The sequence below is a fragment of the Myripristis murdjan genome, chromosome 19 (assembly GCF_902150065.1).
Source record: "Myripristis murdjan chromosome 19, fMyrMur1.1, whole genome shotgun sequence".
NCBI lineage: Eukaryota > Metazoa > Chordata > Actinopteri > Holocentriformes > Holocentridae > Myripristis > Myripristis murdjan.
Window position 1 is genome coordinate 2,461,251 of NC_043998.1, and position 26,683 is coordinate 2,487,933.

Sequence of the window (26,683 nt, forward strand, 5' to 3'; positions counted from 1 at the left end):
CACACACACACACACACACACACACACACACACACACACACACACGCATCCACAGCACAGCACAACTGGGATAGTGACTGCGCTGTGTGCACATTATTTTGGTGAGTGTCGGATGTGGTCCATTAGCGAAATGACCTGTGTTGATTAAAACGCTGCCTGACCGAATCAGAGGAGATCATATCGGCACCCGACAGAAAGGTTGGTCGGGTAGTTTGATACAAAGCCGCTGATTGGTCACTGTAGGAGAGGATTCTGAAAGACTGATTGTGATTGGTCAGAGAGACACTTTGCTGTTTTTTTCTCGCGATTGTTTCCCGTGTGGGTTAATGGCTCCTCCTGCTACAGACTGAGACGGAGCTGGCACAGAGCGGCGATACGGGGGGAGCAGAAACACTACGTAGAACGGCGTTTACACCCCAAATACCAGCGGGTTTTCGGTCGCAATTGTTTGGGTGTATTTGTAAAATTGGCGGTCGGGGTTGTAGTTCGGCTCGAGTGTCAAAATTAGAAGCGGGCGGTCGAGGATAGGAGTCTATTTTTTAACAACCAACTCCCCAGATGAACTCCGTCAGATCCACCAGCAGGAGACCCAGGCGAGTGTCGAGGCCGCGCCCGGTGCAGCCCGAACGGAACAACGGGGAGCGAGGTAAGCTAGGCCGTGGTGGGCAAACGGTTTAAGACTGAGAAGTGTCAGGCGGTAGGAGCCTTCACATATCCCTCATTTTTCTCCCACCGGCCTATTCTGTTCACTTAACATGTCGAGTTCATTAGGAAAAACCGAGGCTTCTTGCTCTGTGGCTTAGGCCAGGCCGCGCTTTGTTTGGCTTGAGTGATTGTGGCTAACGCCGCTAGCTCGCTAGCTACGAGGTTAGGTGGAGGTTGGGGGTTGTCTTCGCCTGCTGCGTACCAAGCTAGATTGCCAACAGTATTAGCCCGTGTTCAAGTAACCCTAGCCGGAGCCAAATGGCTTGACTTCATCCGTTTTAACCGGGCTCCTCGTTCCTGCTCGGCCATTGCATTCCCAGCTGTCACTACCGATTCAGAGGGTGTAAATCTGCGGTGTCTTTGGACTGCCATTTTTGGGGTGTAACGTTAACAAAAACATTAGCAAGTGGGATACGGTTAGCTAACTGCCCAGCTTTAAGAGGCCACGCATATCAGCTGTGATAGACTGTATGGCTTACGATCATCTCAGCCGACGATTTGGATGCATTCTGTGTCCATTTTGTATGGCCGGGACAGTCTTTTCCCTAAGGTAGCTAGTGAGCAGACTGAACCCAGAGTCCCTTCCTTGTTCCCAATGTCTGTTAGCTCTAGCTCGATTTGTTTACACCGCGGATTTGCCAGCTACGCAGTTCAGTTTTTAGCCATTAGCCACACGTCTGATCGACCGTGCTCTGCGGCCCTTTAACGACCTGCTTTATTTTGACAACATTATAAAAGAGGAGTCTCTGATTTTGATTATGTGCGCTCACACCGGACCTTAGTGACAAATGTCCATTGCCCCGATATGCATTGGGAATAACTTGACCCACCGGGCTGGCTGACTGGCTACAGGGGGGTGGGGGGGTGCATCTGCTATTATCAATCACCAACCTTTGTCTGTCTTACCAATTATTACCCTGCCGTTTAGCCTGCGCAATGTGGGCACAGTATGCGGGTTGACTGCACTGCATTGATGCAATAATGTTGACTGAAATTAAAATGTCAGTTGTCAAGTGTTTGTGACTGCTTTTTTTTACTAAACACAATAAGCAAGCTGCTGTTACTAGAGGAAACCAGATGCATTATGTTACAACAGAGATTTGATTTTGTTGTTGTGAAGACAATTGTCATGCATCCAATTCACTTGATTGCAGGGCTTGAGTGATAGTGAACATCTATATAAACCTGAAACGTATAGCCACGGTATGCATATGTTTAAATCTGTGCAAAAGCCTGTGTGTGTGTGTGTGGTATGGCCTTGCTCTATGCTGCAGCTTTGTGCCTTATAGTGCATGTATAGACAGTTGCGTATATATGGAGAGTGTGTTTGTCTTTCTGCTCAGATGAGGAGGCTCCTGCAGCAGCTGCAGCGGAGATGGCTGTGGAAGAGTCCGGTCCAGGAGCTCAGAACAGTCCCTACCAGCTTCGACGCAAGTCCCTGGTGCCCAGGAGAACCGCTGCTGCCTCTGCCACCGCCTCTGCCTGCCCCAGCAAGGGTCCTATGGAGGTTAGACTGGAAAATTTAGCCACATATTTTGTGCACATGTTGGCACTGCATTGTGCTTATTTACAGAAATGTGTGTATATGAGTGAGAAAGAGAGAGAGTGAGTTGGAGATTGATTGTATCCTGTTCTGAGGGACCAGTGATTTTCTGTCAAAATAGTAAACATTGTAACCAATAAGTTTGTGCTTGGCTGTTGACATGTGAGGTTGATATGTTACTTGTCCCACTTTTGTAGGGAGCATCTACTTCATCAACAGAGGCCTTTGGCCATCGAGCCAAGCGGGCACGGATGTCCATTAAGAGCCATGACCTGCCAGGTATGTGTGGAAGCTTTGCAAGGAAGATGCTTGTCTGTTTTTGAATTTAAATCAAGTCCTTATTGTTGACTTTCTCTCAGCATTGCAAAGGCATGCTGATGAATAAATTGTGTTGTGAAATTGTTCATTAAATCATGTTGTTTGCATTTGCACTATCAATCTGTTTAACAGCATGAGTCCACAGTTTAATTATAGTGCAAAATGCTTGGAGTGTAGAGATTTGACTTAAAGGCTTACTCTGTGTCTGTGTATCTCTCTGTGTGTAGCAGCCCCAGCAGAGCAATATCTGCAGCAGAAGCTTCCAGATGAGGTCGTGTTGAAGATCTTCTCCTACTTGCTGGAACAGGACCTCTGCCAGGCAGCCTGTGTCTGCAAGAGATTCAGCCAGTTAGCCAATGACCCTATCTTATGGTTAGTGCATAGGGGTTGTGGAACAACAAAAAAAGAAGAAAAAAAAAACACTCAAACTACACTATCCTGCTTTGGCTTTCACAATTACAAAATGGAAAACCACTGAAATTGTGTGCGTGGTTTTTTGTTTTCTAGGAAGCGTCTATACATGGAGGTGTTTGAATACACACGTCCCATGATGCATCCTGAACCAGGCAGGTTTTATCAAGTCAGCCCTGAGGAGCACGAACACCCGAACCCCTGGAAGGAGAGCTTCCAACAGTTGGTCAGTGGTCTTGCAGTTTTTGTGAAAACTAAATGGTTCAAAACCATATTGTGTCTTTCTGCTTAGCTTTATTTTTTCATGCTGTTTTATCTGACATGATTTTTCCATGGTCACAAGAATATTGGTTGTGTATTGTAATGCCAAGCCTTGTAGTTTTACTCTTGGCTGCTTGTAATTTGGTGATCTAGGAATTAAAGGTTATTGTACTGTCACATTTATTAAGTCACTCTGCATAATTGCATCAGCTAAATGACTCAAACGTGAAATGTGCCTGTGTGCACTTTTTCAGCAGAGGTTTGTTGAACGTATATGACAGTTTTGTCAGTCTTAACTAGGTTGTGTCCCTTTGGGATTTTCGCTTCTAAATCCTTAATCCTTAGCACCTAAAAATGATGTTGTCTAGTGAAACTCTGTGTGCAGCTGTGGTGGCTTATTTGATGTCTTGCTTGCATGGTGACTGGGGTAATGTTGGATGTAATCAACATGTTGATGATGGTGTGTTTCATGTTACAGTACAAAGGTGCCCATGTTAAGCCAGGCTTTGCTGAGCATTTCTACAGTAACCCAGGCAGATACAAAGGCAGAGAGAACATGCTGGTGAGTCACAAATTCACAGCGAATGAGAAATCCCTCTCGATTTATTTCATCGGCCACAGCACCAAAATTCATGCATTTCACAGTCAATGTAAACATTTCCAAACTGTAGTCAGATAAATTGTAGGTGTGTGTATGTTATAGCTGAAAGTGTTTGTACGTTTCTCTTGCAGTACTATGACACCATTGAGGATGCACTGGGTGGAGTGCAAGAAGCTCACTTTGATGGTCTAATCTTTGTCCACTCTGGCATCTACACAGACGAGTGGATTTATATTGAGTCTCCCATCACCATGATCGGTGCAGGTAACCACATCGCATTCACAGAAAAGCACTTTGGACATTACCTCGCCTCTGCTATGTGCAATCAATACCTCTGTGATGAGGATAAACCACAGGCGATGTTTGTTTTCATATGTATCAGGGTTTTAATGAGGGTTCTCTGTTTTCCTCCTCTCAGCTCCCGGTAAAGTAGCTGACAAGGTGGTGATAGAAAACACCAGAGACTCTACGTTTGTATTCATGGAAGGCTCAGAGGACGCCTATGTGGGATACATGACCATCAGGGTAAGAGCAGACCTCATATCCCTGATTCATCTCAATTTTCAAACAAGCTTCAAGAAACAGTTGTATGTCATAGGGCTATTCCTTTTGCTCTCACGATGTGGCTTCAGTGTTCACCCTTTTGGTCACATCTTGGGACTCTTGTATCAGTAGTAAAGATCAGATTCATCTCTGATTCATATTTTAGAAATTTAAGTTGACTAAAGTAAGAATTTATCATAGCCTGTTTGTTTATTGGCAAATCTGTCTCACATGTACAGTCTGTTAGTAATTGCTCTCTAAATCAAACCTGCAATTCAGAGGGCTTTTATCAGTGGGTAATTTATAATTTATCAAGTGCCTTACTAATCCTTCATGTGGAATGTTTACCTCAACATCCTTCATGTGGAATGTTTACCTCAACATGTTCTCAAATTAATTTTGATTGCATTGTATAATGAAAGATGAGACCGCCACAGTAAAGATGGGCATTTTTCTGTATCTAATTCTGCATGATATGTGTAGAACTGACCTACAGCAGGGCTGAACAATCTGCACAAAACCAAATATCACAATATCTTTGACTGAATACCTCAGTATTGATATTGTGACCATACTGAAGGGATGACTGTTGGTGCATATGATTATACTCGAGATTTTTGATAAATAATTTGTAATGTGTGAGCTACATGACGACCAAGCGGGTAGAGGCAGGTCTAATAAAAGTTAAGAAAATAAGACAATTGCACCCCTTTACTGTAATACAGCCTTTTAAACCAGGAAAACACAGCCTTATCAAGTTATTACAATATCCAAAATCCTAGACAATATCTAGTTTCATATTCTTTCATATTCGTATTCTAACTTATGGCAAAAGTGTGGCCTCAACCAAAAAATGAGCAGCACTGTCTGTCTCCACTGGATTGTAGACAGATGAATTCATTACAAAGCACAGAAGATGTACAGTCAAATAATGCCAAGCTAGGTGTGTTGCATCAGCTGTTGCTGTATTTACTACAGGCTTTGAATAATCAGGATAAATGCACTGGTCATGTTATATATTGTAAAGAAGAATAAAAATGTACAAAATCTCAAAAATCGGAACATAAACACTTTTTGCCAAAATTTCTCACCGGCATTTCCCAAACCTAGTAAAATCCACACTGTTATACAGAACTTCTTTGGTAGCCCAATATAGGTGTAAGTAAATAAAAATCCACTGGCAAAAAAATGTTTCATTCATTTAATGGTTCATTCATAGAACCATTAAAATTGATGTTTTAACTTTTCCAGTAGCACCACTGTTTTCCCCCGTTCACACGTCAGCTACAGTCTGAAAATTTTTGGTTTAGCCTCAGGTTACCTTTTAATGTACATGTAGTTTTAGAAAAATGGCACTTTTGGAGCTCCTGTGGCAGGGTCCCCGTTTTCTCCTACTGGTAGTAGGAGAAAATCCGACAAATTGCAGAATAGTTCGCCTGTGATTATTGAATAGTATTTTTGCCTGAAATGCCCAGCCCTGCTACAGCTGTAATACTTAGGGAAATTGCTGTATCTGCTATATAGGCCATCAAGGGCCCAAACGCCCAACATAAGGGAAATAAAACATGTGCTATTACACTAATTAGCGTGCACTGCAAAAAGTAAAAATGATCTAACCAACAAACACACTGCCCCATCTGTTAGTAGGCACTTTTTAGCACCTACTAACAGAAGAAAGTTTTGTGGTTAAATGGAGAAATTGTGTCTGCAATTAATTTTGGGCGTGGATTTAAAAACCACAGTCATCTTGCAGAAGAGATGCCCAGCTTATTAACCAGCTATTTGTAAAATGCAAACTAATTGGTATGAACTGTGAGCCCTGTTAAAGAGAGTAGACAGGTTACCCAGTGTGAGACATTTGAGTTGACATAAGAGCAAAATTCATCTGATTGAGGAACTCAATGCAGTTCATAGCCGTTTACCCAAATTTGCAGTTGACATAGTTTCCTCTCTGACAGTGTTATAGATTTGTTCTTAGCCTTTATCAGGCATAATATGTTTAAGGTAAAATGTGAGAGCTGAAGTTTGCTTTTCCATCATGTGACATAAAGCACTGCACGGCCCCTTTTTGTTCATGGGCGGTGCAGTGTAAAATGATTTAAGCCACTTCAGTATGGGGGTGATCATATTTTTTATGACCTGTTGTAGCAAATTCCTTTCTATTGTCAAAGCAGAGATTCAGTCTAGTTGAAGCAACAATTTTCATTTTGATTTGTGCTATTCTGATTATAGTATCTGTTTTGTCGAAATAATTGCTGTCACCTGATCAAGAACTGTTGCCATTACTGAGAAATTTTAGTGGCATAATTCCTTTCAGTAGAAAAACATAGTCTGGAGGCCTGCTTTTGTTGTAGTAGATATGTAAACCTGCGTGGAAAAAAACTGGATGTGCTGTGAGTAGATAAGCTTCTGTCTGACCTCAGCTGCACCTCTGTCCTCAGTTCAACCCTGATGACAAGTCTGCGCAGCACCACAACGCTCACCACTGTCTGGAGATCACAGTCAACTGCAGTCCCAATATCGATCACTGCATCATCCGCTCCACCTGCACAGGTAGCACACACACACACTCTGACACACACACAGGGCAGATATGTCTTAACAATGCAGAGCCATAGTGTGTTATGGTTTTAGAATGCAAACTAGGTTGTACCTCTTCTGTGGGTCACTAAGCAATCAATAAGTATTCATGAGCCAGCGTTCCAGGATGAGAGATTAAAAATGTAATTTGGGCTAAGGGCTGAAAAGTAAGAAACCCTGAAGTAGAAATGTTTTTGCTGACTATTTTGAGTTTTGTTATCACAGTTTCTCTCTCTGGTGAAATTTGCTGGTTAATATGATTCTTCATGGCAGGAGCTGAAAATCTGGAGACATAGGAATTTTTTTTTCTAATTCCCCAGTTTCAGACTATTTGGAATCACAAAAACGTGTCCAGAAAAATATTGGCAGGGGAAATGTTAAACTGTTAAACTGCATTCATACCCATTTAAGCATTCTGTGTATTTGTGCATGAGGTTATTAAAATACCTGGTTATTTGTTGTTTGGTTGTATAACCTTTGACAAGCATGTGAAATAGCTTTTCCCTTTGTCTGTCCTCAGTGGGCTCAGCGGTGTGTGTGAGTGGCCAGGGGGCATGTCCAACCATCAAACACTGCAACATCAGTGACTGTGAGAATGTAGGACTGTACATAACAGACCATGCACAGGTAAAAATTTTAATTTTAGTTGTAATTTTCACATGAAACACTGACAGTCAGCCACATGTACACACACACACACACACACACACACACACACAGATGCACCAGGTGTTAACACAAGCACAGAGTCTGACTATGACTCTTATTTTGTCCCAGGGCATATATGAAGATAATGAGATCAGCAACAATGCCCTCGCGGGGATTTGGGTGAAGAACCACGGCAACCCCATCATCAGGCGCAACCACATCCACCACGGCCGAGACGTCGGAGTGTTCACCTTCGATCATGGCATGGTAACTAACCAGCACTTACTTTGTCATGCCTGTCTGTGGTAATAAGCTCATTTAATGCACGACTTTGAAATCCGTCTAATGTGTCCGCCTCTTTTTGTCAGGGTTACTTTGAGAGCTGTAACATCCATAGGAACCGCATAGCAGGCTTTGAGGTGAAGGCCTACGCTAACCCCACAGTGGTACGCTGTGAGATCCATCATGGCCAAACGGGAGGAATCTATGTCCATGAGAAGGGACGGGGACAGTTCATAGAGAATAAGATTTATGCCAACAACTTTGCGGGAGTCTGGATCACCTCCAACAGCGACCCCACGATACGGTGAGAGCACACATTTCACAGACGACACCATTCACTAGTGAACCTGTAGCACACAAGCCACCTTGGAGGGTACAGCTAACTAACTGCCTCTTCTTTTGCTGTTACCATTACAAAGTTCATTCTTATCATTTGGAGCCAGCAAAATCTGTAAAGTTCACAAATAAATGCTTAAATATGTCACTGCTGGTCAGAAAGATGTATTGGTTTTATGTACATGTTCATTCAAAGACTTTGACATAATTGTTTTCCCTATTTTCAGGGGAAACGCTATATTCAACGGCAACCAAGGAGGGGTGTACATATTTGGAGATGGGCGGGGTTTGATAGAGAGTAATGACATCTATGGTAACGCCTTGGCGGGAATCCAGATCCGCACCAACAGTTGCCCCATTGTACGGCACAATAAGATCCATGATGGACAGCATGGGGGCATCTACGTGGTAAATACACGCACACATTCACAGGCAGACATGAAGTTGGAAAATAATGCTTAGGTCACACTCCCAACATGAGATCATATTTGACAGCTGACTTTACGGTGTGTTTCAGCATGAGAAAGGCCAGGGTGTGATTGAGGAGAACGAGGTCTACAGTAACACACTGGCCGGAGTCTGGGTGACCACCGGCAGCACCCCTGTCCTCCGCAGGAACCGCATCCACAGCGGGAAACAGGTGAAACTCTACATTATTTTACATACCTGAACCTTCTGTCCCCCTTTCATCTGAACTTATTCAGGCTGCTGATTTTGCTCATGCTTGTTTTGATTCAGTCTTAACTTGATTACCTTCATAGACGAGGCTATAATTGATCTGTGCACCTACTTTTGTGCTCAGTCTGTGCTTACTTTAAAAAATATAAAACAGTTTTCCATTGGCATTGTAAATAAATGCATATGTAAGAACCAGCTGCAGTGGTGAGCTACAAGAGCAAGATTTCATTTGCTATGTTTTACTTAACTACGATACTTTTAAGTTATGTGATTTTTAATCCATTTGACGCATTTTAAGATTATAAGTGTGTCAAACAACTCAGGTAAGCTCCAAATTACCTGTTTTAGATGCCTGGTTTTCTCAGATATACAGTGCCTGCGATACCCTGGTTTAACTGTAACCACTGTGTCACAACCTTTTCAAAATAGCTCAGTTTAAGCCCAGAAACAGATTATTGGTGGAATTATCTTAACTTCAGAACACTAATCTGGTTCCTAGAAATGGTATCGTGGTTTAGGATTGAACATTGTATCCCTGGCTTTGTCTCATCATTTTTGTCTGCACAGCCTTCCCACTATGTTGTTTTAAGAAAATATACTAAGGGGAGCTGACTGTTTTCTTAAAATTGCCTCACAGAGCCATTTTCTATCCCTTAGAAGTGTATTGTCTTTTTCCTTCCATCCAGTGCTCTGACCATCTCTCTTCCTCTCAGGTTGGTGTGTATTTCTATGACAATGGACATGGCGTGCTGGAAGACAATGACATCTACAATCACATGTACTCGGGTGTACAGATAAGGTTAGAGCTGTCCCCTTGATCTTTTTCCATTAAATGGATTGACCCAGGGATTACATATGAAGGCTTTTTACCCTCTACTGGTTTTACTTGTTTTCTTTATCCATGGATCTGTCTATTTTGGCCATGTATTTATGTTTCTCTTTTATTTATTGTTAAGGTTGCCAGAGCATCCATGCTCATTTTCATGAACACCATACATTATCATAGTTCTGTAATGCAGACATGTATAGTTTAGAAGCAAAACGGTATTAGAAAGGTGTTAATATTTTTGTGCTTTCAGTGTAAATTCTGATTTTGACTCATCTTTGTTGAATCTCAACAGGACGGGGAGCAACCCAAAGATTAGGCGCAACAAGATTTGGGGAGGACAGAATGGAGGCATTTTAGTCTACAACTCAGGTCTGCGCTTGACCCTGTCGCTCTATTTTTATCTGGTAGACAGTGTCTGTGTACTTGTGTGTGTAATCCTGCGTTTCGGTTAATGTCACAGGTCTGGGCTTCATTGAGGACAATGAGATCTTTGACAATGCCATGGCCGGCGTCTGGATCAAGACAGACAGCAACCCCACACTGCGGCGCAACAAGATTCACGACGGCAGAGATGGAGGCATCTGCATCTTCAACGGAGGCAGAGGTGCACTGACCTCACTTAGATGCAGGAAAAACAAAAGTGTGGGCTGCTCTGCGGGGCAGGAACACAGTTAACTATTTTGTCTTTGGCGATAGTCAGTAATTATAACTGACACTGCCTAACCCACCTAAGAGACCAGTATAATCATCAGCTTTTCTTTACAGATACTAAACAGGAAGTTAGACCTATACCTCACTTATCTGGATGTTTGATCCTCCTTCACTTGGCTGACTGTGACCTTTCTGTCAGTATATATTGTAAATTCTTTACATTATTGTGTCCAGGTCTGCTGGAGGAGAATGACATCTTCAGGAATGCTCAGGCCGGCGTGCTGATCAGCACCAATAGCCACCCAATACTCCGCAAGAACCGCATTTTTGACGGCTTTGCTGCAGGTCAGCTTTATCAGAATCAGCGCCATGTAGCAACATGTAACATCGCAGCTGCCTTTTATCTCCTGTTGCTGACGGTGGATTTCTTTTTGATCTTTTTTCCAGGTATTGAAATCACTAACCATGCCACAGCCACACTTGAGGGCAACCAGATCTTCAATAACCGCTTTGGAGGTTTATTCCTGGCCTCGGGGGTCAATGTTACTATGAAAGGTAGGTACCTGTTGTTGCTTTGCTTTAAAGCTCTGCTGACTCTGGTTATAAGCTGCATATAATTCAGCGCTGACACTAGCTTCAGTGCAATGGTTTGGCTCTTGCTCACTATTTTTTTTTTTTTTGCTGGTTCCCTCCTCTGCCAGATAATAAGATTATGAATAACCAGGATGCCATAGAGAAGGCTGTGAGCAGAGGACAGTGTCTCTACAAGATCTCCAGCTACACCAGTTATCCCATGCATGACTTCTACAGGTAAACAAGATGCAACTTTAAAAAAAAATCCTTCAGAAGTGCCCAAAACAGTTAAATGCCTACTGAAGGTTAATGAATTCTCTAAGTGAGCTGGTTTTGTCTTTGGTCTCTCCAGGTGTCACACTTGTAATACAACAGATAGGAATGCCATCTGTGTTAACTGCATCAAGAAATGCCACCAAGGGCATGACGTAGAGTTTATACGGCACGATAGGTGAGCTCCCAAACATTGATCTCCCTGAGGCCGCTCCTGCCTATGCAGTGCAGCACCAGAGTTATTAATCTGTGTTAAAATCCCATGTTTTTTAAAGCCCTGACATCTGTGCTCTCCAGGTTTTTCTGTGACTGCGGAGCGGGAACGTTGTCCAATCCCTGCACATTGGCCGGAGAGCCCACACACGACACAGACACCCTGTATGACTCAGCGCCACCCATCGAGTCCAACACACTGCAGCATAACTGAACATGCACACACACACACACACGTAACATCACAGCCTTCACATACAAACACTCGCACACATCTACAGAAACACACACACACACACATGCACACACCACTGCAGTTGCATACACACACGGACATCCATATGCAGCCATAAGGACCCAGAGAGACTCTGTGTGTGCAGCGCTCTCATAACAGGGCAGAGGTGAATGAGGCTGCAGAGGAAGCAGCTGCAGGCAGACACGCCGCAGTGCTGGGAGTCTCCACCAGAGGGAGCAGTGGAGAGACTGACCAACCCACACAGCACGGCCACAAGAGATTCCTCACTCGACTATTTCTTATTGCAGTCGTTACACAGAGAGAGAAGAGTAGGGCTGTGACGAGGAGCTGCCGATGGAGGCCTGCGCCACCATGGCAGCGTGTGAAGATCCTCCAATCACAGCCCACGTCTTCTCCACATGAACTGCCCCCAGAGAGACTTCCTGCTTCCTTGCAGCTTCCGTCCCCATTGGTTGCCCTGGCAGTTGTAACTAGGCAACGGATGGGCGGATGTAGCGCTCGTGTGTGGATAAAGAAGTGCGAGACTTGTGTGTGATGGAGCACTTGGGTTTTTTTGTTTTTGTTTTTGTTTTTTTTTTAATATGTTATCCTGATCAATGGATTTGATTTCAATGCTTTCTCATGTAGTTTTGTATTTTCAAGCAAAAATCTGACTGTATTTGAATGTCTTTTATTTTATTATATATTATTATAATTATTGTTATTAATTTTCTTTGGTTAGCGGCCCCCTCCCGCCCCCCTCACCCCACCTAGCCCCAGGCTTACTGCAGTTACTCAGGCGTCCCAGTGGTCAAGTTCTTTCTGTGAAAGAGAATCTCGTTTAACACTAAAAACCCTCTCCAGCATATTAGCTTAAATGGCAAGTGGAGGAGCTCCACAGTTGTATAAAGGTGTGTGGGTGTAAATGTGTGTGGTGTATGGTATGTGTACAGTGCAAGTTGTGAATGTGTGTGTGAGAGAGTGAGTGTGTGTGTGTATGTTTATAAGTTGATGCAGTCAATGTTTTCTGGAGGGGGTTTCATTAGGAGGAGTCAGAGCTCCTGGAAACTGGAACTGAAGAGTCAATCTGCAGACACCCACCCGCCCCCCACCCGTTTCCCCTCCCCTCCCCTCCCCTCCCCTCCGTGTATCGTGGTGACTGTGGCTCCTCATGCAGCCTGAATCGTATGCATGTACCATAACATCTAGACTTAATATATTGTGAAGTATTCAATAACCATTATGTAGATGCTAGTTGGAATTCAAAAATGGGTTTAATTTCCTAGAAAGACAAAAAAAGAAAACAGGAAACTGGTCATTTCTAAGAAAATAAAACTTTATTAGATCACAAGTGTTTTTTTTTTTAATTATTATTTTTTATTATGATTATTTTTTTTCCCCTCTTAAATTCATGCCCAGTGATGAAATCCATGTATTGTAAAACTAATTGCCTTGTCTAATTGGTTGCTTTTATGTAACCTAGGACAGGGTTTTCCTGCAAAGTTTTTTTTCTCGCTCTTGACCCCCAACTTAACTTTAATTAAGCTGTTGGTCTCCATTTGAAGTAGTTTTAGGGACCCTCGGTCTGAAAAGAGACTGGCCTGTGTAGACTATTAAATCATATAGATAATATACTGGAACATCATCAGTGGTGAGACCAAAATAATCATTAATACAATTTCTTTATAGCATCGGTTTCTAGTGTATTAAATTACAGTGAAATGAACTATTCCTCATTTTGCTGAAGCTCCTCAAGGAAGCCTGGGCGTCCCAGACGTCATTGACCTATGAGGCCACATATGCCTTTTGGCAAATTATGAAAAATTGATGATTATGCTGCTCAGTCACATCAGTGCAGGTGGGACAGGTAATTTTACTTTGCAGGAAAAATTCCCAGGTAGATAGAAAGCTGTCATGGTTATAAAAGACTTCTGGGATCACTGCCTCTGGTCACAGGCTGCGCTGACCGATTCTGATGTTCTGATCATAATTTTATATTTTAACTATGTGCTTACATGTAGACAGAAGCATGTTGACATGGCTCACTTTTGACAGGGAAACAAGTTGGTAAGCTAAACAATGAAATCACATGAAATTGGACAAAAGGTTACATATTCAGGGTCAACCAACTTTAGTGAATTATATATTCTATTCTAAATGATTTCAAAAATTTGCAAATTTGTTTGAACAGGACAAACCCAAACTGCACCAACATTGGTAAAATAGACAGAATTTAGAAAAAGTATTCACAAACTTTAGGAGCATTTTCTTGAGCTACAAAATTCGTTCAAAATGCATTTACTGGGGATTTTGGGCCTGAAATCCAAGAAGTGCTCAATGTGCAGTGCTGATCGCATCATTGCCTCGCTGACACAGATAATTGTGAATTTACAGCACCACAGCTCTTCTCTTACTGTTATTTTTTGTTTCACAATTCAAAATACTGCCTATCGAAGTACAGTACTACATAAGTACGTAAATACTTCCATAACATTTAAGAATAAGTGTAGCACATGACACTACAACAGTATCATGTATTAACAGCCATGATCAGCCAGTAAGAAGCAACTAAAAGTGTGGCTCGAACCTTCGAGGACCTCAGATGAACTCAAAACACTGCCTGGAGAGTACATATTAAATATTCTCCAGAGTAAAAGTATATTTGAATATGTCCTTAACACTGTCATGATTAGTATTGCAAAAGAATAGCTTGCGTGGCTATATAATACCTACTGATATTTTGATTATTTCACACGTATATCCATTAAGTCGGTGAATACAAAAAACATGCATAACCCTTGGCAACAAGGTCATGCAATTGTTCAAATATTTTAGAGAAGTTTTAAATGAGGATATTTTCTCCCTTTGTATGAGAACAGAAAGACACTAAGACCCACTTTTAGCTGTTATTTAAGGTGGCAACAGGGGAAAAAAATCTGACTGTGTAAACCTCTGTTTCTTGGCCAGCACGCATTCAAAGGAAGACGATCAAATCTGTCATACCCACATTCTGCTTTATATTCAATGTGCAGGCCAGCCAGAGTGAGGCTGGTACAACTGGAATTATTGGGGGGAGAAAAAAATCACAAAAACCACATCCAGGGATAAGTCTTTATTGAAAAAGAAATGTATAAAACTAAGATTTCAGGCTCTCTACCTCACATGAACTTTGAACTGTGCTGCATATTAGTGTGTGTGTGTGTGTGTGTCCGACTCAGGCAGTCTGTGCAGGAACACAGCGTGCCAGGATCTCCGTGATGTAACTGTTATTTTTAGCGACCAACTCCTCCTTCATCCTCCTGAGCTGCGTCTTCACCTCTTCTTCAGTCAGCGTGGCAGCAGGAAGTGACTTCACCCTCTCCAGGAAGTCCTGGATCAGACTCTCGCCCACCTGCACGACACGACCAGACAACAGCGGTTCAGTTTCCAAAAACACACGCGGCGCCGCAGCGAGCCTGCCAGGCAGAGAGGATGTGACTCTGCTGTGTGCAAGATAACACGAAACCAGCAGCCAAGCGGCCCGCCGTCACGCGTCGGGACGAGTGACGCCCACCTGTTTGTCTGTGCGCCGTCTCTTGGCCTCAGGCCCCTCCCCCTGCTCCGACCTCTCCCCTGCCGGCTCCTGGAACTCCTCGAGCTCCTCGGCCTTCTCCTTCGCCATGGCAACCACCGACGGCGGAAAGCAAGCCAACTCGGCGACGTGGATTCCAAAACTCTGGTCACACACACCTACAGAAACACACACTTTGACTTCTGGGTGTCATATCAGTGCTACCAACTCAGAGAACCTGGTGGCAAAGTCTGATACGTCACACACACGTTACACACTTTGATCCAATCACACACCTGCGCTAAACCTCAAAGTGACAGCTGATTGGCTCACCATATGCAAGAAAAAAAAAGGGTCTATGCCTCACTATACTTATTAAAGTTATTCAAGTTTTGCATTCTTGATTATTTTTTCATTTTTATTTGTGTTGACATTTTGTTTTCGACTACACTTGAGGTTTAATTTTCTTTTAGGGCATGTTTGCTTGTTTCTTTCTTTTTCTTGGAAATGCTTAGTTTTAGTTTCATTATGAGTTCCAGTGTTAGTTTTAGTCTTTTTTGTAATATGGAGTATTTGTCAGGAGATATTCAAAAGGTTAGAAGTATTGCATCATAAAACCTCAACAAAACATCCCATTTTACAAACCAGTATTAAATAAATTGACAGATGATAACTAAAGACATTTTCTCAATAATTAAAGTCTATTTTAGTTAGTTTTGTACACAACCAGTTTCAGTTTTCATTTTTAATTCAGTTCTGACAGTGCACGTGACAAGAAAATATGTCATCTTGCACACAAAAAAACCTCTATTTGCCTCTGCCCTTTTGGTCATCGTTTCCACATTACCAATTGTTTATCAAAAATCGTGTGTGTGTAAAAGTTTTATAATCATCAATAGTGTCACAATATCAGTATCGTCATATTCGATTTACTCCATATTGCCCAGCCTCATGATCAATCAATAATAATACTAATCAGTGATTAATCATTGTTGTTAGTCCTGTTGAACATCCCTGCATCCTTTAAGAAATTAAACAGAAGAGAAAGACATTTACACTGAAATTTCTCCTCGATGTCTTTCCTTCATATCATGTTTTGTAATGTGGATTGTCAGCTTCTCAAGGAATAAACAGCTACATAAAGAAATGCAGCTTAACTCTTTGACCTTTAGAGATAGGGGTGAACTGATCTGGTTCACTTTCCTTCAGAGAGCCGACTTTGAATTGAAGCGGACAAACACATGAACACACACTCTGCTGCTGCGGTGCACTGACCTGGCTTGACCCTGTACAGCATGGTGAGTGTGTTGTGGGAGGTCAGGGCCGTCACGTGCAGGTTGTGGACGGCGTGCTGCTGTGCGGCCAGCGCCGTCAGCTCATGGAAGTGAGTGGCGAACAGGCAGAAGCAGCCGACCTTGGAGGCGATGTGTTCGCTGATGGCCCAGGCCAGGCCGAAGCCGTCGTACGTGGACGTGCCTCTGCCCAGCTCGTCGATGATGATGAGCGACTTCTCCGTGGCCGACCTTCACACACAGAAGACATGGAGATGTTTGTGTCTTCTTGTGTGTGTGTGTGTGTGTGTGTGTCTGTGAGAACGTGAACAACATGCCAGTGTCTGTGCTCCTACCGCAGAATGGCGGCCGTCTCCAGCATCTCGGACATGAAGGTGGACACTCCTTTCACCTGGCTGTCTCCGGCTCCCACCCTGGCCAGCACGCTGTCAATCACGCTAAGCTCCGCCTTCTCACACGGCACAAAGCAGCCAATCTGAGCCATCAGAGCGATCACGCCCACCTGTCGGATAAACGTGGACTTGCCGCCCATGTTTGGACCTGCAGAGACAGACGGGGGGACAGCTGTAGCAGGCGGAGCTCTGACTGCGACAGAAATGTGTTTGGGACTTTTTCCGTATTTTCTACGAGTTTTCTAGATGTGTTAAGTTTTGCTTTAACATCTTCAGATTAGGTTTGGGCCAATCTGCGATATGTGTACAGGTAGGGGTATGGATGTGTGTATATATATGTGTGTGTATGTGCATGTATTTATATGGATATATTTAGTTTGTTCTCCCTTTTCCTGTCTTTTTGGTTATCTCATATCTTTTTCTTTTCCCCTTAAAATTCAAACTTAACAGGATGCCACCCCAGAGATTATAAAAAAAGACCAACAGGCTTGGGGGGATTTGTATCTTCTGTATCTTCTGATTTATTGCTTTAGATTAGCTATTCTTCTTTGTTTTTGTCTCTTTTTTCTTTTTTCTTTGCAATAAAATGTGAATAACAGGCGGTGTTGTAAAGCTTAACATCAAATTTCTATTTTTTTCCGACAATAAAATGTGTTTGAAAAAAAAAAAAAACATTTGCGTACATAAAACATTTAAAATTAAGATAAAATTAAATTCACTTTATCAAATTTTGGGCTGATGTTGTCTTGTAATATTGCAGTATTAATTTTTGCATTTTTAAATGCAAAAATTAATTTAAAAACCCAAGACTATGAATGAAAAAATTTCATCATTTTTCTGATCAACAATTATCTACTTTAATCCGTCATGGACTTCCAGCATTTCAGGCCTTAATTTCTCACAAATCCACAAACATTCAAGGATTTTCAAGGCCTCTAATTATATGTACACATTTTGTATCACTTTAAAAAAAAATGACTGTCTCTTGTCTCATTTTGGAAAGTGAGGTCAAACACCTGTTATGATGTAGAAGCTCCTCTCTCCGTGGGTGAAGCTGATGTTGTTGGGGATGAAGGCGGTGTCGGCGTCCGTCTCCATGCAGGGATGCCTGGCCTGCAGCAGCTCCAAACGCCGACAGCCATCCTCCAGCAGGCGAGGGCGGACGTAAGGCACCGGGGCAGAGACGGACGCCACGGCGAAGCTCACCACCGCGTCCAGCTGGGCGATCACGTCGCTCAGCGTCTGGAGGGGGTCCACGTAGCCTGGCGGAGAGGAGGAGGAGGCCGGGGTTAAACAGCAAGGCAAACAATCCAAAGCCATCAGTCTCATCAAATACAGGATTTATTCAAGTGTCACCTGAGGCGATGCTGATGATCTCTTTGACGATGGCGTTCTGCGCCTCCTCGTACTCCTCCCTGCTCTTTGTGTACTCCTCATTCAGAGAGCTCAGCTTGCTGCAGATCCAGGAACACACAGGCGTTTGGTTCACAACAGGACACAGAACACATGGACACGGCATGGAGGGCGTGGCGGAGCGACACACACCTGTTTGTGAAGCGCACTCCGTTCTTCTGCACGTCCAGTGTTGTGAATTTCTTGTTGTTCCTCAGGCTCTTCTCCTCCTTGCAGGTGACCCTCAGGAAGTAGCCCAGCATGGCGTTAGACTCCAGCTTCACCGTCTTACCGGCATCCAGACCTGAGCACAAAGTGGTTACTGTGAGGTCAAATGAAAACGAAACCAAATTATCTGTGTTCTGTTACTGTTTGATAAATAAATACACACTTTTTGTGTGTATTTATTCTGTTTTTAATAGTACTCTTGACATCGTTGAAAATGAGTACATGCCCACACTGATCCTCGAGATTTAAATAAAGATTGAATTGACAGATTCCTCTTAAGTTAAGTAAAAAGCAGGACTGACGCATTACAATAGCATGTCTGCAAGGAATCACTCATGCTTTAATGCTCCTAGACAGGTTTTTTATTTAAGCACAATACGCCTCTGCTTCTCTACATAGAATATGCTAATCATGTTTATATAAAACAAACATTCAACTTAATCTTTAATATGAGCTGCTTGCATTGCTCCTTTCTCTATTGCAGATTTAAAACTGGTTAACATGGTTTACTTGGTGTAATAGGCCTCGTTTGGCCTGATGGAGCGATGCTCAGTAAAGTTAGTATCTTAGTATCTAAAACAATAGAATAGAATATCGATGGTTGTGTGTGTGTAGTGTGTGTGCGTTGCATGTACCTAGTTCTCGTGCTGCACTGTTGAGCACTGTCTGCATGCTCTTCTCCAGAGTGTCCATGTTCTCTCTGAGCTCAGTCAACACCGGGTCAAACGACGCCTTCACCAGGAACTCATGGTGATCAACCTGCACACACACACACACACACACACACACACTATATGAAAACTTACATCTATACGTTATGCAGAATAATACACCCAACATTGTACAAACACACACACACACACAAGTATGAGGTGGCAAACCTGGTTCATGTCAAGGGTGGTCTCGATCATCTCCTGGTACTTGGTGAAGTCGGTCTGGAGATCCCTTAAAGGAGAGATGAACACTGCCTCCAGCAGAACCTGGTAACTGCCTATAACACACACACACACACACACACACACACACACACACACACACACACACACACACACACTATGGTTACATCTATCAAGGCAGCATTTTCCCCTCCACCTAAGCAGCCCTCTGACTTCAACAAAAAATTACAAATGAATGCAAATATCAGAAATTTCTATATGGATATGAGGGAATCACATGTATGACCTGCAGCTGTACTCTGTGTGTGTGTACCTGAGTATCTCTCCAGGGCTGTGATGAGGGCGGGGATCTGGCCGACAGCTTGGTAGACCCGGTAGCAGTCCTGCAGTGTTGCAGAGTGACGGTGGAACTTCTTGGCCAGGCGGTGGAGGTCTGGAAACCGCCGCAGCAAATCCTCCTGGCAGGTCTGTCGAAGCTCCGAGTCGCACACAAAACTCTCCACCAGGTCCAGCCTACACACACACACACACACACACACACACAGGCAGAGGCACACATTCTGATCAGCTAAGAACTGAGAGGATAGCAGCATAAATTATTGATTATTATTAAGTATTACATAAATTAACATTTGTTACATTCAGTCTAATGCCAACAGATGTCACACAGTGATGATCAAACCTGTCAACCACTGATACAAGTCCCTGTGTTTTGCGTTATTGCTACTTTTTTTTTTTTTTTTTGCATGTGGGGGCTGAAAGGCATTTTTTCCTGCACGTTTTCTAATGTTTAAATTCCTGCCACAAGAGGTAGACATAATACACAGAACTTGAAAATTCTGTACCGCATGTACTGGGGATTTTTGACTTGACTTTCTGATTGATTCGTCAAGCGCGGGCTGAAATATTATTATTTTTTGAGTTCAGTTCACAAGAAAATTTCTGTACTATCTTTGAAAAACTGTGAGGTCAATAGTTTTGTTTTCTTCTTTCCATGTCAGAGTCTCTGTGGTCAAACGCACATACACTACTCACAAAAAGTTAGGGATATTTGGCTTTTGGGTGAAATTTATGGAAAATATAAAAAGTTCACGCTACAGTGATATTATATCATGAAAGTAGGGCATCTAAGTAGAAGCATACACTGGTGATTTCCTCATCTCAAACAATTTCTTGAAACAAAAGCCAACAACAGTGGTGGATATACCACAACAAAAAATGTCAGTGTCAATAACTTGTCATGTGCCCTTGAGCATCAATTACAGCTTGACCACGACGTCTCATGCTGTTCACAAGTCGACTTATTGTCTGCTGAGGCATGGCATCCCACTCTTCTTGAAGGGCGGCCCTCAGGACATTGAGGTTCTGGGGTACAGAGCTCCGAGCATCTACAAGGCGACTCAGCTGATCCCATAGGTTTTCTATGGGATTCAGGTCTGAGAAAGTGCAGGCCACTCCATTTGAGGTACCCCAGTCTCCAGCAGCCGTTCCCTAATGATACGACCTCGATGAGCTGGAGCATCAAACACCTGATGTGAATTTTGCCGTTAAACTCCTTGTTAGAGAACAGCAACTTGTGCAAAAAGAAACATTGAACAGTTGGACATGTGCATTCAAAAGTTTACAGAAGGTCACATTAAGTTCACCTGTAAAGGTTAGAATGCATTTTAGGTTCATCCTGAAATTTCACCCGAAAGCCAAATATCCCTAACTTTTTGTGAGTAGTGTATACTACAAAACAAACATCAGCATGTACAGGTGGACAGATAAAACAATGTACACATTCCTTTATCTCATATATATGCCAAGAATGTAACTGTGATATTAGATGAGAAACAGCCATGCAGCGCAGCTCCAATGTTTTTTTAAAACTCGGGACAGCCATGTAGCTAACAAACTAGTTGCCCGTAGCAACAGTGAGATGATGATGACGCCGTGTTAAACAGATGTTATGGAAATGCACCTTAATTTGCTTCTAATTATCCACTTGCAAATAATGTGGATGTTTTTGGAAACACAGCTTGTGTCGCTTACACATGATGTTTGCCCTATTCCACCTGGTTCTCCATGAGCCGTTGTTCCAGCAACATCAAATTTATCCACATATGGGATTGTAAATTCAGACCCACCGAATTCTGATTCAATTCAGCTGTTACCTCTCAAAAAATGATTCACATCAAGTAAACGTCTTTTCTGATCCTGGTGAAAAGGACTGGAAAAAGGGCTATTCAAATCCTTTTTCCAAAGACTCTAATGCAAACCACAGAAAAGCAAAAATACAAAAAAACTAATGACCTGTGAACAAAATTTAATATCTGGGCCAGACAGGCTGTCGTGCATGAATACAGTCTGCTCCTGTATTTGTGTTACCTCTCCTCTATTTTGGTCTTGTCCATTAGTGGCTGTTTGATCCACTGGTTGACCAGCCGCTGGCCCTGTGGGGTGCGGCACTTGTTCAGCAGCCCAGCCAATGAATGAGCTCCGCTGGTGTCGTCAGGCGATCCCTGGAGGACACAAACACATGCCTCACATTCAGAGAAGAACATGATCACAAACCCCGATTTCTAACATGGCGGATTATCAAAAAAACACAATGAGGGACGAGGTGCTGACGATGCCTTCACAAGACCACGGTGCATTTTCCCAGCCATATGACCGGGGATGGCTGTCACGCCCGTGTTAGAGATACTGAATGATATCTTACGCAGTTTGCCCCATGCTCGGAAAACTTGCATTTTCCCATCTATACGGACGTGGTGTTTGAGTCACCGCTCCAATCATTTTTCATACTTTTCCAGACAGCATAGCAACTCTGTAGCTCTGACTGCTGTGTTATCAAGGAGCTTAAAGATCCCTGGGCACAAACAAATGGGGGAAAACAATACAACACAATACAGTGTCCATCACTGATCATTATCATTCCCTGTCATCTGGTTACATGGCCAACCTGCAAAGGCAACCACACCTAAGACAGAAGTGGTTATAACTACATGACAGATAATCATCAGCAGCAAAGCACATTCCTCTCTTTCAGGCTATAATATTTCACCAGGTATTCAGCAGTGTGAAAAATAAAACCAGCTGTGCACACATGACATTCTGCTCCACTCATCATGTGTATTTCTATGTTTATTTACTCATCAAAACTCACCCCTCATACTTGGTTACTGGTTAACAACATGTTGTTTAACTACTGCAAAGCATGCCCAGTTAAGGATCTCTGTTTGAATACTTTGTTCAATATTTCTAATCGCACTCCAGCATAGAAAAGAAGTGTGGATGGTGTTACCTGCTGTAGGGACGGTTTGCAACAAGGCCACTGTGTTCTGTTCGGTGCTCTTTTTTTTTTTTTAACAAACTTCATGACATCCATCAATTTCCCTAAACTGCTAATGAGCAAAGGCAAAATGCAAAATGACTCTTCTGTTCGGATTTCTGTTTTTTTTTTTGTTTTTTTTTTAAGAAACTTCCAAGGCAAATGACATCCAGCAATTTCCCTAAACTGCTAATGAGCAGAGGCCAAATGCAAAAACACTCTCCTGGATGTAACTGGGATGATGACTGATAACTGGAATGTCATATTTATTTGGTTTCCCACACCAATGTAACTAGTCAGAAATCAATGTCACTGGCTGTAAATCATTAGCAGCACACATGCCAAAGCCAAAAGAGGGGGAATCAGCTCAGAGACGCCCAGCCACCGGCCCGATTCAGCCCAGATCTTAATTCTTTGCAAACTTTGAGTGTTTGTGTCGTAAGACTGTGGCACTAACCTGGAAGAGGTTAAGCGCCTGCACGGCAGCGTTGTCCAGCCGCATGTACTGACCCAGGTCCAGCGTGGTCAGACTGAAGGAGTTGAAGTTGGACTCGTCAGAGAGCAGCTCCAGGAAACGCACCACGGCGGCCAAGCACGACATCGCCACCTGGGGATAAACAAAGAAACCAACAAAAACACACTTTAATTTTGGTTGCAGACCCCATGAAATGGACTCTTATTTTCTTGATTGAATGTTTTTCCTTGTTGAAACAGGAGGTTTGGGTAGGACATTAGGGCCATTTGCTCCGTATAAGCAAAAATGCCCCCCTCCCCAGTCCCCGGCTGGCCTGCTCTCACATTACCTAAAGCCCAAACACACCCAAGTGTGATTGCCCCCGGTGTGCACGTCATCACGTTGAAATACGACAACAGGCATGTTCCGACATCATCATAAATCAATATAGTTCAGATACATTCATCATGTCTTCCTTTTAACTAAAAGACATTTTTGTTCCTTTTAATCAGACATGGGATGTTTAATTACCTTGACAGTTTCGGAGGTAACTTCCTCCTTGTTCAGAAAGGTCCAACTGACAGCTGGAGTGGCACCTGTCAGATCCAGCAGACCAGACCTGACCGGGTGCCACGGCTGGTGCTGGCGCGGTGCCAGCAACAGGTCTGCCGGATCTGACAAGTGCACCGCGCAAACAGACTGCTGTACTTTCATTATAAACCGACTTTTGTTTATACACTGTTGGAGCAGCACAACGGACAATGACACAGACAACATAGTTGATTATTGATTGCGCAACGCATCCATTCACCGGTAACCGCGCTGTGCGCATTAAACAATTTTGCAGAGGCAGGAGAAAAGTTGCATGATTTACGTCGTATCCACATTCACGCGCTGCATGCGTGACCATGCATGTGCTTGTGTATGCCCCCATACCGTGACCCCTTCCAACCGTGCCAGAGCGGGGGAAGTGTACTGTACTTAAAGCACAGAACGGAGCGAACACACTTGTCAAATAATCCGGATTTTAGGGGCAAACGTGCCTGGGCGCTCCTTACACTTGTGAAACAGATGGAATTAGAGAAAAAAAAGTCCTGTTACCCTCTCTAGTTTAGGTAGATAAAGGTCTCAGTCACATTTGAGTAAAATAATCTTATTTCTATAGATGCCATAGAATCTTTTTAAAAAGATATTTTATTTTCACGGACCCCTTGCAATTACACCACGGACCACTAGGGGTCCGCGGACCCCCGGTTGAGAAACACTGATTTAAGATACTCTGGTGTCTGTGGGGAAGGTTCAGTCACCCCCTGTACCTGTTTGTCCAGCTCTGGCAGGGTGTTGCTGGCCACAGTTTCTCCTCTCTTAGCCCTCAACAGCCTGTTGAGATCCTGGACCATGTCCTTACTGCTGAACTCGGTCTTCTTCCTGTCAGAGACCAGCATGCCACCACGCTGCACCACCTACAGACACACAATACTCACAGTGTAGTCACACTCTACACACTGATATACTCAACCATACAGACAACTACACACACATGCAATACTTTTTGTCTTTTATATCAGGATTTAGGCTCTCTTGGACTGTGACATACCTCACGCAGTTTAGCAGTGTCACCGCTGGCATCTCCGTGGGCCAAGAGACACTCCTTAGGGCTGATTTGGACAAGCAAGGACTCCAGGTTGGAGAAGATCTCACTGTCGGGGAACTCACACACTCCCATGATCCTCTGGGCTGCGTCCACATAGCCCACACCCACCACACGCTGCCCGTCAGCCCCCGTCGCCAAGCGTACAGCCACGACCCCGGCACAGCCCTCTGCTCCAGCGCCGCTCCCAAACAGAACCTCCTCAAACTGAGTCAGGTTTCCCGGAGATGCCTGAGGTGGGATGAAGATGAAGTGACAGCGGGAATGAGCGGGATTAAAAGCAACACCATCTTTCTTTCCCTGGCAGTGATGGGGTCAATACCTTGTACTCGAGCTTCCAGTCGTGCTCTTTACTGCTCTTGCTGTGGTTCTTGTACACCTCCACTCTGTACTGCCTCACCAGCAGCAAGTCTCTCACAAAAGCCTCGAAGTTCAGCTTGCTCAGGACGACACTCTCCAGCTTGCGGCTCCCTGCGGACCAAAGCCATGAATAGCAAAGTCCTGCATCTCAGAGTAACACAGTATCTGAAAGTGACCCAATTCTGATTTGTTTCTCAAATCTATTCATTTTGCCTTAACTGTTCACATTCATCTCTGCATGTGACCTACATCTGACATCAGCTTGGACAGATCTGACCCAGCATGCACAAATATATACCAAGCATGCTGCTAAGCAACAAAAATGTCAATTTACATGACAATCCAGCATCACAATCAATGAAATAGTGGTGCAGGCATTTATTTCTTGAAAAGTTTACAGTGGTGGTGGTGAGTCAGCTGTTCAGGCTGAGGGCAAAAGAAGGGCTTGGATTGAAGCATCCTCCCCTAAACCTATTAAATTTGCAACTTCTGTCTCCTCACTGTCATTGCTGCTATGCTCCATATTTTATTTTGTCCACTTGAGCTGACAGTGAGTGAATAATGACACTCTGATACACAGTGGGAATAAAAACCCATACATTTTGATTTGACTCCCCACACCGCTGTGAAATCTGCAGGAATCAGAAACTCATCTGACATAGGAACCACATAAACACCACTCACACTCCAACCATGTCTGTTATTGTTGTCTACACTGAGCATGTGCCTTTATTACTGGATGTAGTGTGATTTACTGTGTTGTGCTCTAACCTACTTGTGAAGCAAGGCAAATTTCCACATCGGAGGAGAACATAGATGATCTAATGTCATCTTATATTACAGCGGCCCAAATCAGAAAGGGGAAAAAGTGGCATTCGGTGTGATTTTAAGCTGTTCACACTGGCTAAAACTGGCTGTATTTATCAGCAGCTATTCATGCATTGACCACTGAAAGGCTAGACGGCAGTGTCGCACTTTTATTAACTCAGTTTGTTATTAACTAGACCGTTTAACGTTAGCATCCTGCAGCTGCTGCACAGCTCGTTGCATAGGTGTTTGCGGTTAGCTTGGTGCTACCTCTGCTGTTGCTACACTGTCTAACAACATCAAAACAACATCGATAACTTAGCTAACGAGTAAAATATCAGTTTGTCAGCGGTGAAAAAATAAGTATGTGCGCTAGTTGTTTAGCTAGCTGGTGTCAGGGGTACCGACCCGAGCCCAGGTGTTTGATGACCCCGTTGGTCTTGAAAACCTCCTTGGCGGCGAACAGCGCGTCCTTGCCGTGCACGGTGTAATAGTCGCTCCGGTCGAAGATGCGGAAGGTGCTGTCCGGTTTCTCCGGCATGGAGAAGAAGAAGCTGAGGAAGCCATGCTCGGCTGCGCTGTCCATCGACAGGTTCTGCTTCGGCTGCACCGCCATGTTGCAAACTCCCGCCACGGCTAGAGCCAAACAGGAAACAACGTCATCA

The 26,683-nt window shown here is 43.5% G+C and overlaps 2 protein-coding genes across 3 annotated transcripts; one reads left to right on the plus strand and one right to left on the minus strand.

Annotated features, from left to right (window-relative positions):
• The first annotated feature begins 328 nt into the window (after positions 1-328).
• fbxo11b (F-box protein 11b) lies at positions 329-13,031 on the plus strand. Of its 2 annotated transcripts, none has more exons than XM_030077435.1 (22): positions 329-646; positions 2,049-2,212; positions 2,446-2,527; positions 2,794-2,938; positions 3,074-3,203; positions 3,717-3,800; positions 3,971-4,103; positions 4,258-4,364; positions 6,824-6,935; positions 7,483-7,589; positions 7,740-7,877; positions 7,979-8,196; positions 8,456-8,636; positions 8,746-8,868; positions 9,620-9,705; positions 10,028-10,104; positions 10,196-10,339; positions 10,621-10,731; positions 10,834-10,941; positions 11,088-11,196; positions 11,312-11,410; positions 11,530-13,031. In XM_030077435.1, the coding sequence occupies exons 1-22, from the start codon at positions 559-561 to the stop codon at positions 11,657-11,659; spliced, it is 2,676 nt and encodes an 891-aa protein (XP_029933295.1). In that variant the 5' UTR covers positions 329-558; the 3' UTR covers positions 11,660-13,031. The 2 variants fall into 2 exon arrangements, with proteins under 2 accessions (XP_029933295.1, XP_029933296.1); XM_030077436.1 differs by having other exon boundaries at positions 2,797-2,938.
• A 1,746-nt stretch (positions 13,032-14,777) lies between these two features.
• msh2 (mutS homolog 2 (E. coli)) lies at positions 14,778-26,683 on the minus strand. The gene is made up of 16 exons (XM_030077434.1): positions 26,427-26,683; positions 25,174-25,322; positions 24,798-25,082; positions 24,517-24,663; positions 23,204-23,353; positions 21,801-21,934; positions 19,744-19,943; positions 19,416-19,525; positions 19,170-19,293; positions 18,460-18,610; positions 18,271-18,368; positions 17,931-18,176; positions 16,858-17,062; positions 16,506-16,753; positions 15,234-15,409; positions 14,778-15,071 (listed from the first exon to the last, which is right to left on the minus strand). Exons 1-16 carry the CDS (start codon positions 26,632-26,634, stop codon positions 14,895-14,897), a joined length of 2,808 nt encoding a protein of 935 aa, XP_029933294.1. The 5' UTR covers positions 26,635-26,683; the 3' UTR covers positions 14,778-14,894.